The following is a 14028-nucleotide window of genomic DNA, read 5'->3' as shown; positions in this document are numbered from 1 at the left end:
GATTCAGATTGCCAAATTGTTCTTTCGGGAAGATGCCTGCCAGCCCCGACTATATGAATCCCACCCCAACCTTCCTTCTCACTTTCCCCTCACAGTTTCCTTTTTTTAACAAACAGCTGTTGTTGGGTTTTTTTGTTTTCCTTCTCGCTTTTATTTTTTGCTTCCCCCTTTTTGGATTCTGAACCTTTTCTCTTTCTCTCTCTCTCTCTCTCTTTTCCGTAGCTTCTTCTTTATGTAGCTGTCAGTCACCTTGCCAAGGTCCACTTCCCTCTCTCCTAATGGACAGTAGCGCATTAGAGGAGCCAGCATGGCGTATTGCCAGACACGCCCATTGGGAGACAAGTTACCTCATTCTTCCACCACCTATGCCTTTCTGTCTTTTTCGAAAACTGTGACTCACCGCGGTGTGTGTGTGCGTATGTGTGCGTCTCTTTCCCGAGTTGTCAGCCCACTCGCCGCTGGCGACCGATCTTGACTTTTCACACTGCCCAGACTGAGAGACACAAAAGGTGGCAGAGAAAACTTGGGTGGCACCCAAGACATTGCACTGGGAATTTTCTTCTTCCTTTCCTTTTGATACAACGGGCACCTGCCGCTCAACATGAGAACAAGGAAATTGTGGACTGCAAAAGAGGGTGTGTGTGTGTGTGTGTGTTTGCGTGAAAGAGGGAAAGGTGTGTGTGTAAAAGCCAGAGATGGTTGCTCAAGCGTTAAAACCCTACGCAGCTCTAGCACTAAATTTAATCCTCTCCAAGAGACACCGCAAAAAATGGTTGCTATGAAAGCCATATGAACTCTCAAGGGTTCCCAGTATTTGTCTTCATAACACTCCCTGAACTGAGGGTGGGGGAAGTAACGACGACACCGGTTTGGACATATCCGAACTTAAGGAAGGAGCCATCCATGTTTCAGATTGCAACCTGCTTTTAATCAGGTTTCATTTGTGTAGGTTGTCCCACATGAACTCAGGACTGGCCCTGCAGGTACACTTGGCAGGAAGCAGTTACCGATCCCGACTCTTTTTGTGTGTGGTGCTCATATTTTTCTCGTTCACGCATTGTATTCTCAGGTGTATGCTTGATTATTATTTCTCAAGAATATACTTAAAATGCAATGGGTGAAAGTGGTCACGAGAAGAAATATTCCCATTTTCTTTCTTTCTTTCCCTCATCTGGGGTGTAAGGGCTGATTTCTTGGATTTTCAAACTGGCCCACATTTAAGAAATGAAGACAATTGTCCCGGTTCAAGAGACCAGCAGACTAGACACTTGTAGGTCTCAACACCTCTGGTTTGGGTTCAGAGGAGCCCTGAACTTCCATTGAGTCTCATGGTCTGCTCTGTTAAGGCTGTTGCTGAACTGGAATGGGATGGGACGAAACTCTGGGCGCTATTCTCAGATCATCACCAAAGCCACATGAGACATGAGCACAATGGCTTCGGTATTAGGTGCAAAATTCAGCAGCCTGGGGCACTTTGGAAAGAGAAGAAATTAAGAAGATTTCTTGTCCTCCTTGCTGCAACTAGGTTAGGGTTGAAAGCATATGTAAAATCTCAAAAGACAGAGGGGTGTTAAGGAGAGTTTGCACTTCCAAGTGACTAGCAAAGACGGAATAAGGTAACTTGCACCAATCGCAGGAGTTTTGATTTCTGCAGTGCAGCCCATATTGAAGTCCACAGTACACAAAGCTCTGCTTAAGTCACACGTAAATTAGAGCAGGGTTTCCCAGTCTTGGGTCTCCATCTGTTTTGGGACTACAACTCCCATCATCCCTAGCTAGCAGGAACATTGGTCAAAGGTGATGGGAATTGTAGTCCAAAAACAGATGGAGACCCAAGATTGGGAAACCCTGAATTAGAGCTTCAACGTTCAATAGATAAATCAATTCCAGCGGGGTGTAGCAATTAAAAACGTGCCCCCTTGTTGATTGGGCACTTTGTCCCTGAGTCACGTTTGAGAACGTTCAGCGGCATGCTGCAAAAAGTCCCACAAAATCAAAACGTGTAAGGTGATAGCAACATACAGAAACAATATACGAGACTGTTCTTCTGCTTTGTACAACTGACAGGCGGCATTGATGGGGTTGTCCCTTCAGAAAGTCTTTATATACCAACACCAAAACCTTAAACTTGACCAGGTAGCATGTCACCCTGAGAAGGCCAGTTAGCAAACTAGCTGGCACATTTTTCACTAGCTTCTAATTCCAGGCCAACTTAAGGGCCGCCCCACAAAGAGTGCATTGCAGTAGTCAGATCTCCAGATTTAACAAGGCAGGTGCAACTGTAGTCTGGATAGCCCTATCTAGGAAGGGCTGAAGCTGTCTTGCCAGTGGAATCTGGTCAAAGGCAGCCGTAGCCACTAAGGACACCTGGACCTCAATGGACGGAAGATGAATCCTGGAGTACCCCCAGACTACGTACCTGCACCTTAAGAGGGAGAGCTGCAGTGCCTACAACAGGTAATGGATGGGAACCACTCAAGTATAGCACCTCTGTCTTGTCCGAATTCAGACTCAGTTCATTGGCCAGCATCCAGCCCACCACTGCAAGCCAACACGGATCCAGGTATTGCACAGCTACTCCCATTTCAGATGTTACAGAGGAACCGAGTTGGGTATGATCAGCAACATTTATAATCAGCTAAAACTTGCATGGTTACTGAGCTGAGATTTCTTTTATCAGGTGACTGCCCTATAATTAAAAACAGGGCAGAAAAAATCACGTCCGAACATTATGCCAAACCATTGTTTAGTGTGACATGCATGAGAAGAACCACCTTAAGCAAATGCAGGTTTCTGGTCACATGCTAAGGAAGAGTTTGGCACTGATGTCTTTCCTTTAAACGTTGTTTCTTGCTTGGGAACCAGTGGCAGTGATTTACATTAACTATGGTTAGTTTAAACGAACCAACTTGATAAACCATGGTTTGAAGTTGGCTTGCTTTTAAACTGAGTCAGTTATACGAAACACAACCCTCGATTCACACAATGGGAAGCTGAGTTCCAGGTCCACTTAAGTAAACACTTCTCCCATGCTCATGCAGCTAGTGCTAAACCATTGTTTTACATGATGTAGGAGCACAGCCAGAGTCCGTTAAACCTTTTAATCTCGTTGATTTCGTTGGGAGTTAAGTCCTTTAATTACAGTGTCCAGTGGAAACATCACGCTGAGAAACTTCCATCTTTCAAGAGACATCTGAACATTATAAACTGTCTTGGGTGCTATTTTGGTGAAGCAGCTGTGTAGAAATGTAAGATTAACCACAGCCCAAAATCCCCACCCCCCAAAAAAAATCCCTGCCAAGTTTGTAAGGATTCCTTGCAGATTATGTCACTGCTGTGACTTGGGGAAGTGTAAAGTCAGGGGAGGAACTCAGCAGAGCAAAGTCAGGGCCTTCAGAACATCCCAGGTTCAAATCTCCAGTTAAAATAACCAGGAATCAGGAGTGTGTAGGGGGTGGGCATGTAACTTTTATTCCTTCAGACCCCAGAGAAGCACGCATGGCAAGAATTGACTACACTGGGCTATATGCACAAAAAGCAGAGTGTCTGTTCCTTGTGCCGGTCCCAAGGTAGAGATGCCCTTGGCACAAACATTTATCAAGCTACTTCTAGGGTATAATCCAGAGAAGCACATGAGCAACTCTTTATGGGGGCAAGGGGTAGATAGCTCAGCGATAGACTGTCTTGCTGGGAGAGTCCCTGCCTGAAACCCTGGAGTGCTTCTGCCAGCCAGTGTAGACAGTATGGAGCTACATGGACTCATGATCTGTTTAAGGGACCTTCCCAAGTTCCACAGTGGGCTTCAACTCCCCCACCCACCAAAGCAGCACCCTCACCTGCTCCGTAGGTAGGTCCTGGGTTTTGGGGAAGGTAACAGTTCAAATCCTCGCGGCAGGGTGAGCTTCCATTGCTCAGCCCAGCTCCTGCCAACCTAGCAGTTTGAAAGCAGGCCAGTGCAAGTAGATAAATAGGTACCACTCCAGTGGGAAGGTAAACACGGTTTTCGTGCGCTGCTCTGGTTCGGGGTTCTGTCGTGCCAGAAGCAGCTTAGTCATGCTGGCCATACAACCCGGGAAAACTGTCTGCGGACAAATGCCGGCTCCCTCGGCCTGTAAAATGAGATGAGCGCCGCAACCCCAGAGTGGTCTGCAACTGGACTTAACTGTCAGGGGTCCTTTACCTTTAGCAAAATGTTGCATTCACCGAGATCCCTTGCCAGCCTCCACCGTTCAATACGATCTCATTCTGAGATGCCCCTTTCACACGTCAGGCTGTGGCAAAGGAGTTTGCCACTGTAAATATCCGTAAGGAAGCTGAAAACACAGCCAATCCCGATATCCTAAACAGTTAAGTGTTTGTGATGCACATATCTGTAGACACAAGTTGTTCCTGTTCGTTGTTCGTATTTTACAAACATCTTGGGTAAGGGTCCTTTTAAAAAAAGAAACCTTTGGTACAAGTCTTTTTTTAAAAAAACAACCACATGTCCACATCTGCCCGTGTTTCCCAAGTAGTCCTGTAGGAAGCTGGGTTTTACTTGCAAACTCTGATATTTTGCATTGCCATTGGAAGAGTACTTCTACCCTCCTTTTTACTTTGTTTGTGGGGACAAAGCCTCCTATCCTTTCCATGTCTTTATTTTTTGCTTAATAGCTTACTATAGCCTCTGTATGGAACATATGCAAAAACAAATTAACTGTAAAAGTGACTGGAATGAAGCCCGGAACGTGCCAAAAATCTTGCTAGCAAGGTAAGCATGGAACGATGATGTATTAGTGTGGTTTTAGTGGGTCTGTTAAGTGTGATCTTCTTATTTGTGTTAGAGGAGTTCCTTCGTCTGGGAAGATGTACACCACCCCCACCCTATAGCGATCAACTTGTCTCAAATCTTTGCCTAACTTAATATATAAAACACACTGCCATGTTCCTGCAACTGTAGTGCCCTCTCCGTGGACCAGTTCACACATTACATTTTTAGGGGCACACATGCAAATACCAGGGTCGCAGGTGGCGCTGTGGTCTAAACCACTGAGCCTAGGGCTTGCCGATCAGAAGGTCGGCGGTTCAAATCCTTGCAACGGGGTGAGCTCCCGTTGCTCGGTTCCAGCTCCTGCCAACCCAGCAGTTCGAAAGCACGCCAAAAAAGTGCAAGTAGATAAATAGGTACCACTCTGGCAGGAAGGTAACCAGTGTTTCCATGCGCTGCTCTGGTTTTGCCAGAAGCAGCTGAGTCATGCTGGCCACATGACCCAGAAAAACTGTCTGCAGACAAACGTCGGCTCCCTCGGCCAGTAAAGTGAGATGAGCACCGCAACCCCAGTTGTTCGTGACTGGACTGAACTGTCAGGGGTCCTTTACCTTTTATGCAAATACCATTCCATCCTACACATGAATTTGTTGGGGAGCTATGACTGACTGCAGCTCCCTGCACAGTGTACACCTGCTATTAAACCCAGAGTCCTCTCTGCAATGTGTGAACCGGCCCCAAACCCCCTTCTCTCTCTCTGGACCACAAGTTAACGCAGCTACCTTTTGAGCCTACTCTAAAAACAGAATTTAGGGGCTCGGCAGTGCCCACGTCATCGTTCAAGGATTCCTAAACTGATCTATTGAGTCTGTGCAAGTTTTTTTTGTGTGCAAGTCGTATGCAAATAAAACACAAACTGGCTTTGCAAACTTGTGATGGCGCGGTCTCCGTGTTTGTCTCTGCGTTCAGCCGTCGTTTATACAGAAGCACGGACACAACTGGAATGGCACGAAGTCTTGCTCCAACGAAACCAAGATCTTGCTGCGAGACAAAACACCATCCCCTCTTCCAGCCATGGAAAGGCCCTTAGTGTACTTCCACTGCACTAAAGGAGAGTGCTATTCACAGGGGCATTTTGAATGCCTGATAATGAAAGCCGTGCTTAGCGAAAGGCAGGCTTGCTTATTGAAGGAGAATGGCTGGGTTTGCCCTCCTCGCATCCTTTCTTCCTCTGCAAGAGGAAGATCTCACACCTACCATGCTCAAGGCTTGTCCTGCCGAGTCGGGGGGGGGGGCAATTGTTCAGACTGGGGGTCATGTTCCCTCCAATGACTATGGTGGGCAGAGCACAGAGGCAACAGTGGGTGCAAGAAGAAATGCAGATTTTAGCTGTATACAGGATAGTTTCTACACAGATCCACACGCACCCGGGCAAGCAGGAGCTGTTGTCAGAGTGCAAGGACACTTTCCTGATGGGCATGATGAACCTTTGAGGGTGATGGGAAGTGGGATTGGTGAGGGGAGCCTGGGAAGGGGCTCACAGACCAGGGAATACACCCAGGCCCCTCGAGATGAGTTTTCCCATCTCTGCCAAGCGATGACTTGCAGGTGAGACGTCGGCAACCACCACAGACCGTCTTGCACAAACCAAAACTACTTCATGTGGAAGCCGGATGAGGAACTGAGCATGCAAACAGGTGCAGCTAGCAAGCACAAAGCCTACCCAATTTGCCCTCTCAACCCATGGGCCGACAAGGGTTCCCACTCCTGGTTAAAAAATGAGTGAAGGCACAGGCAAGCAAACCCCACAACCAACATATCCTCCGGCCACATCTGGCTTCCTCTTGTGTGTGGAGGTAAGACTTGATGCGTGGTTAAGACCTTTTACCTTTTTTAAGACTTCCAATGGAAATCCTGGATTTCTAAACACATGGTAGCTGCTTTGAGATGCAGAGTTCAGTGCATGTTTCATTCTCTCCTCACCCCCCAAGATTTCTCGCCTTTTTCACTGTAAAAAAGCAGCGTTTTCTCACGCTGGGTAGTTGTTATGCGAGATACTATATACAACGGGTGTCCTGCAGCTGAGTTATTCTATGCAGTAGCTTTCTTTAGGTGAGTTGGAAGGGAGATGCAGCTGTCTTAGATGTCCACACACCACCCACAAAAAGGCCCGAGACGATACAGCGAGCTATTTTTTGCATGTGCTAATTTTGCTGACATGCAAATAGCTTCCCGTGCTCCCGTCTATTAGGCCTAGGATAATTTTTTGGGGGAAAGGCGAGCAATTGCAAGACAGCAAGGCTGCAGTTCTAATTTGAGTGGGTGGTGCTTCAAAAAAAAAAGATTGAGAGCGAGCACGGGGGGGGGGGCAGTTGTTCAGGGATAATTTAATATGGTATACAACTGTCATGGATGGGCTAGATGCAGAGGAACAGTGGGACGCACGAGCTGGGGAAACCCCAAGGGGAGAAAGCTCAGTGCCAGGAGATTGGGAAGACAATGAGTGGGCAGACAGAAAACTTGAAGCAAGAGAGGGGCCGGTCCACTGTCCCTCAGACCTTGTGGGGGGGCCGGATTATATGGGGGAAGGGATGAACGAATTTCTATGCCCCACAAATAACCCAGAGATACATTTTAAATAAAAGGGCACATTCTACTCATGCAAAAACACCCTGATTCCCAGGCCGTCCGCGGGCCGGACTGAGAAGGCGATTGGGCCGGATCTGGCCCCCCGGGCCTTAGTTTGCCTACCCATGCACTAAGCCTACCCAATATGCCCTCTCACAACTGCATGCCATGGGCTGACAAGGGTTTCCACTCCAGGTTAAAAAATGAGTGGAGGCACAGGCAGGCAAACCCATAACTGTCTACTTTCGGATTTGAAAATAAGGGATCAGCAGCCTCACCTGTCCCGGGGACAGTCTAGGGGATATCTAACAATCTGGGGTAGCAGCGGGAAGCAGCGGGAAACGGTACTGAAATAAGGGAATTTCCCACCCAAAAATGGGAAGGTTGACCACTATGGGCAAACCCCACAACCAACATATCCTACAGCCACATTTGCTCTGGATTCCTCTTGTGCGTGGAAGTAAGACTTGAAGTGTGGTTGTTAAGACCTTTTACCTTTTTTAAGCCTTCCACTGGCAATCCTGGATTTCTTAACACTTGGTAGCTGCTTTGAGACGCAGAGTTCAGTGCATGTTTAATGCTAGGTTAAATGGGAGGAACCAGCTGGGAACCCCCCAAGGGAAGGCGGCTCAGTGCCAGGGGATTGGGAAGACAAAGAGTGGGCAGAGAGAAAACTCTGAGCCGGAGAGGTAACAGCTTAGTGAGTGGGGAGAGTCTGGCAGAGAAGACTGGAATCGGAGGCAGAGATGAGGCAGGCTGGTGAAGAGGCACGGGTGTCTCCTTTTCCTGCTGCAATGGGCTCCCCTCCTCTCTGGTCTTCCAGAACCAGAAGCAGTGTGAAGAGGAAGGATCAGAGGCAGGCGTGTCTGCAGAGTCTCCGATTACTTGGGAAGGACCCAGGAGAGGAGGCTTAAGCAACTACAGGAAGGCGGGGACCTTCAATCTCAAAGGGGCAAGATCTACTAGGAAGAGTCGCTGTCCTCATTAGGCTAATCATACCAATCAGTCTTGTTTCTTCTAATAAAGAGTTAACTTCACTTACTCCGTGTGATTTATTGCTGACCTGCCCCTGACAATAACCATGCGAGATTGTATGTGTAGCATCTGAACCCATCTTCCAGCTCAGGCTAAGAAACCCAGCCTTGTCATTCCAGGCATCGCCATTTCTTCCACGCCCCAACCCCAAATCTCTCGCTTCCTTATCTATACCACCATTGCAAAATCAGATCCCAGACACAGCCGTCTCAACCGCCCCTCATTAAAGAAAGCAGTTGGCCACCCAGGCTGCAGGGGCTTGGCAGAAGAGTCTCAGGACTGCAAAAGCAATCGCCGTATTGACCTATCCAAGCAAAATCGCTATCTGAACAGCCCACTGCCCCTCCGACTGTTTTGGTCTAAAGCACACCCATCAGGGACGTGGCCAAAAGAGCTGGATCACCAGATTGTCAAAAGCTGATCTGAACCAGCACTTCAACATCTACCAGCACTTCAACATCTACCTTCTGGGGAATCGTACGCCAACTATGAAAGCAATTGCTTCTTCCCATCCTTTGGTATCCAGTGGTATACAAATTGATAATCAAAAGTCTTTTCTCAGCTGAAAAACAGCCTAAGAAGGCTTTGAACAAATACATTTCTTCCGAAGGTTCTGTGACAGCAGATTTAAAAATCTACTACCTGCAGCTATGCTGAATCCTAAACTACTGGCCATAACTCCCATCTTCTGATAGTGATGAGGTAGGAGGAGGAGTTTGTAAATGAATTGAGACACTCCAAAACTTTAAAATAAAGTTGAAATAGCACTGCTGCTTCTCATAGAAGTGTAAGGTTGGAAGGGACCTTGAGGGTTAACTAGTCCAACTACCTGCAATGAAGGAATCTTTTCCCCAACATGAGGCTTGAACCCACAGCCTTGAGATGAAGGATCACATGCTCTACCAACTGAGCTAACCCAGCAGAATTGACTTTCTCTCTCCCCCACCCTCCTTTTTACAAAGCTGAATTTATTTCTCTGCCTGAAATAATTAGGAAGACAAGAGTGACTGAGGCCGCAGGAGGGAGCTAGAGACTACATTCAAAGCACCAGGGCCTGGGAGTGCATAGTTGGCAGTTTTAAGTTAAGGTTACCAGACGTCCCCCTTTCCCGGGGACAGTCCCCAGATTTGAAATTTGAAATACTTTGTCACTTGTACAACTTGTATACAGTGAGATTACACGAGCACCCCCCATTCAGCTCTCTTAGTCTTAATTCCCCTCGTTTACTGACGCACACCCACCAAACCCAAACGTCAGTTGCCCTGTTGTTATATTTTCATTCAACAGCTTAGCAGCCCAGATAGAAGCTGTTCTTTACCCTGTTGGTGCGACTAATCATGCTTCTATATCTTCTGCCCGAGGGCAGGAGATCAAGAAAGTGCCGGCCAGGGTGTGAATCATCCCTGAGAATTTTCCTCACTCTCCTGAAGCAACGTTCTTCCGCTATTTCATCCAGCGGATTCATGGGACAGCCCATAATATCTTGCGCTGTATTCACCACCCTCTGTAGGCACTTCCTATCAGTTGATGTCAAACCAGCGTACCACACCATGATGCAGTATGAAAGGACACTTTCTACTGAGGACCGGTAGAAGGAGATAATCAAATGTTGATTGAATATTCTGAGGAGATGGAGTCTCTGTTGGGCTTTCTTAACCACCTGGGTTGTATTGATTTTCCAAGTAAGGTCTTCACTGAGATAAACGCCTAGGAATTTAAAGGAAGAGATTCTCTCCACACTGATTTACCAATCAGTCCCCATACAAAAGCCACTGAAGTCGAAAAGTGTCCCCGGATTCATTGAAAAAAATCTTGGTAACCTTATTTTAAGTGTTACTCGCAGAACAATGGGGACTTGCAGAGACAAGAGACGCATACAATCCTGTATGTTTCTATTCGAAAGCCTGTCCTATTGAGCTCAAGGGTGCTAGTGCCGAGACAGCCGCTTACAGGATTGCAGCCTCTGGTGGCAATCCTCTACTCAAGTTCCTAGGCTGCAATCCTATGCCCACTTACTTGAGAGTAAGCCCCACTTAGCTCAAAGACGTGCCATAAAAAAGACTGTATACAGCACATGCTGAATTCATCTGCATCACCAACAAAAATAAAAAAGGGATGCAGGATCTGAAAACTTCTGGGTTCATCGCAGGATCAGAGAGTTGGAAGGGACACCCCAATGGTCATCCAATCCAACCCCCCCTACAATACAGGAATCTCAGCTAAAGCATCCATAGGAGATGGTCATCAAGGAAGGAGTGTCTACCACCTTCCGACCTTTCCACTGCAACATCTCTGTGAACTAGGAGCTAGCCAGATTCAGCATCTCAATACCAGACTTGGGATCTGACCGGTTCCATCGGGGATGGGCCAGCAGAGACCTCAGTTGGCTCTTTTCACTTTCAGAAAGCACACATAGGTTCAAGAGGACTAGGCACCTGGCTCTCCCTCATGGACGGGGGGGGGGGAGCTTTAAATAAATAAAACTGGAACCCCCAAGCTTAAGTGCTCCATTGGTAGGGAAGGAAGAGACGTCTCAGGACTTCCATGTACGTGAAATGGGAGGAAATTGCTTCCATCTATCCAGGTTCACAACTGGGGGAGGGGGACTTTTATTGCACTGCAACGCAGTCCCTGGTTCAAAACTCTGGCACCTGCAGTGAAAGTATCTCAGTGCTTCTCATTGTTTTGTGCCATAAACGATGCTGCTGATTAGCAGATCAGTGAATATCTCTACCAGTGATCATCGTGAGCTACGGGATCATCTGGTGCACCAAGCAGCTCCTTCCACTGCTCGTTAAGAGGTAGTAAATTAAAGAACAATAAAGCACTGACGTGGGTGGCGCTGTGGGTTAAACCACAGAGCCTAGGGCTTGCCGAACAGAAGGTTGGCGGTTCAAATCCCCATGACGGGGTGAGCTCCCATTGTTCGGTCCCTGCTCCTGCCAACCTAGCAGTTCGAAAGCACGTCAAAGTGCAAGTAGATAAATAGGTACCACTCCAGTGGGAAGGTAAACAGTGTTTCCGTGCGCTGCTCTGGTTCGCCAGAAGCGGCTTAGTCATGCTGCCCACATGACCCAGAAGCTATATGCCGGCTCCCTCGGCCAATAAAGCGAGATGAGCACCGCAACCCCAGAGTCGGCCACGACTGGAACAATGGTCAGGGGTCCCTTTACCTTCACAGAGAAACTTTGCGCTAAGAGGAGGACAAAAGCCCATGGAATGTAGCAGGACCATTTCTTCTCGTCAGTGGCCTTGGTAGAGAACGAGGACGGGAGTTTGAATTTTGAAAAGCAGACAGGTGTTGGGTTGAGGACTCATTCATTCCATCCCAACCTGTGTTGAAAACAAACACAAGACTCGCAAACTGAAGGACAACATGTTTTGTTTTTTTATTGCTACCAGAAGACTTTCCCCAGTATGACCGCTGAACGCAATACCTTCCAAGGGGGCTATAAAGGGAGCTTTAAAATCGAGATCCTTACGAGAAGCTGAAGTACACTCTTTAGAGGTTTTCTTTGCTCCTCCTTCAAGGCTGAAAAGTTACATTAACATAAAAGTTGGGGAGGTGGGAGAGTGGGGGGAGAGAACTCTGTGCTGATCATTTTACATATTACAAGTGAAAACACACAATTACTAAACTGCCCCAGCGCAGACAAACAGCAGTGCCAACATCACCAAAGGTTTTTTTCCTCCCCATTAAATTACATTTTGCATTTGATGCATATTTCATTCAACTTGTGTATGTATACGTGTGTGCGCTTGTGTAAAAGCCCATTGAAGTGTTTGCTTTGGTCAATCTAATGGCAGCCAGAAAGATTGCTTCTGCTCTTGTGTAAAATTTAAGATGCTCATTCATCTGCCTGCGAATTGAACTATCCAAAGCAAAATACAACTGTCCGAACGCAAATCTCCCATTGCGAAGATCTGGGTTTAAATTTTATTTAATGCAGGACAGTTCACAAGCACCCTTTCCTCCCCTCCCCCTTTCTCCACCCCCCGATTTTAAATGCAGACCTAATTTTAGATATCACATTTAAAACACCAAAGTGCTAAATGACAAAAAAAACACAAGAGAGACAGATGAGGAGGAGTTTCCTGTCTTGTTTGCGGAGGGGGGATAAAAAGAAAGGCAGCCCGAGTAAAAGTGCAAAAATACAGGAAGTCACACACAAGACATCCAGAAAGCTAAAAAAAAGAGGATAAGGTGAAGAGGGCGCTCTCAGAATGAAACTAACTCAGAACGAGAGGCTGCAAAGCTAGAACTTTGGAAAGGATTTTTTTGCCCACTCCGTGTGAAACCTCCAGCGCAGTGGATGGAATTACAACACACAAATCAGCAGATTTAATCAAACAGTGGAATGGAGGACGCTAAAAAGAAACAATTTTCTGCTACTTTTTTTGTTTGGTTTTTGGGTCATTTTTAAAAGGTTTTTTTAATACTTTTTGTGGTTAGTTTTTTTTTTTAAAGTACTTAAATCATAGTTGAACTATAATTAGCCACACAAGGACAGGAGAGGGTGGGGAGGGTGGAATCTTATTTTAAAGGATAACTTAAGCTCCCTTCTGCTTCGGCCCTGAAAGGTACGGCCTTCGCTCCTGTCAGCGCGGTAGCCATATTGCGGCCCGTTCTCACGGGCGCAGGAAGGAGCCCCTTTCCGCCAGAGGCTGCGCCGTGCAGATACGCAGCTAGCTACATAACGGAAACAGGCTGCAAGGGAGGGCAGGGCGACGCGGACGCCGCTTGCCGCGACGCGTCAGCCCCGCAGGCGGAGGCGGCCTTGCCCTCTAGGGCTGCTACGGCCTCTGGAGCATTCTCCTCATTGTACAGGCGCTTGATCCCGTCGTAGAAGTCGTCCACCTCCATCTCCTCTACTTTGCGCTTGGCCGTCGCCTGCTTGCACCTGCCGGGGGCCGGCCGCCGCCGCCGAGAGAGCGCAGTGGAGGTCTTGAATGGCACTTCTGGCTTGTCCTTGGAGCCTGGGTGGAATCGGAAGCCCGGTCCGGCGTGGCAGGTCACCAGGTTGTGCTTGAGGGGGCTGTAGACGTAGACCGAGTTGGGTGGAGGAGACGGCTGCAAGCTGGAAAGGTGCTGTGCGACCAGCTCCCGGCAGTGGATGAGCTGGGAGCTGTCCATCTGGATTCAGAGAGGAGAGGAAGAAGCAAAGAGAGGAGTCATCCACTTGCCAGCTCGCATCGGGGAATCGAGCCACTGGCTTTGCAGGGTCCGCCAGCCAATGCGCCAAAAGCTTTCATCCCCAACCAATCACAAGCTCCAAAAAGCTATGATCCTGCGCACGCAAACAACCGAGCTGTATTCCTGTGCGGTTATTCGTGTGTGATGTGCACAGCCTATGCGCCCAACAGTTCACGGCCTAGGACCCTCGTACCTACGGGACCGCCTCTCCCGGTATGCCCCGTGGAGGACCTTAAGGTACATAAATAAAGGTAAAGGGACCCTTGACCATTAGGTCCAGTCGTGACCGACTCTGGGGTTGCGGCGCTCATCTCGCTTTATTGGCCGAGGGAGTCGGCATACAGCTTCCGAGTCATGTGGCCAGCATGACTAAGCCGCTTCTGGCAAACCAGAGTGGCACACGGAAACACCGTTTACCTTCCCG

The 14028-nt window shown here is 47.9% G+C and overlaps 2 protein-coding genes across 10 annotated transcripts in view; one reads left to right on the top strand and one right to left on the bottom strand.

Moving 5' to 3' along the window:
• The window catches only part of SEPTIN11 (septin 11), a 103985-nt gene extending 98309 nt beyond the window's left edge, over nt 1-5676 (top strand). For 4 of the 7 annotated variants that reach the window (XM_083571539.1, XM_083571534.1, XM_083571535.1 and 1 more), the window contains one exon: nt 223-5676. In XM_083571539.1, the coding sequence (XP_083427665.1) occupies nt 223-238 (16 nt within the window). In that variant the 3' untranslated portion in view covers nt 239-5676. The remainder of the gene's footprint in view (nt 1-222) is intronic. The other 3 variants (XR_014538437.1, XR_014538438.1, XR_014538439.1) reach the window with 1 other exon arrangement.
• Nucleotides 5677-11775: 6099 nt separating this feature from the next.
• The window catches only part of CCNI (cyclin I), a 65055-nt gene continuing 62802 nt past the window's right edge, over nt 11776-14028 (bottom strand). For all 3 annotated transcript variants that reach the window (XM_083571619.1, XM_083571621.1, XM_083571620.1), the window contains one exon: nt 11776-13544. In XM_083571619.1, coding sequence (XP_083427745.1) covers nt 13101-13544 — 444 coding nt within the window. In that variant the 3' untranslated portion in view covers nt 11776-13100. The remainder of the gene's footprint in view (nt 13545-14028) is intronic.

The sequence above is a fragment of the Podarcis filfolensis genome (assembly GCF_964270895.1).
Source record: "Podarcis filfolensis genome assembly, chromosome: 9".
Lineage (NCBI taxonomy): Eukaryota > Metazoa > Chordata > Lepidosauria > Squamata > Lacertidae > Podarcis > Podarcis filfolensis.
The sequence above is the reverse complement of the archived record's forward strand: the minus strand, read 5'-3'. Positions and strand labels throughout refer to the sequence as shown.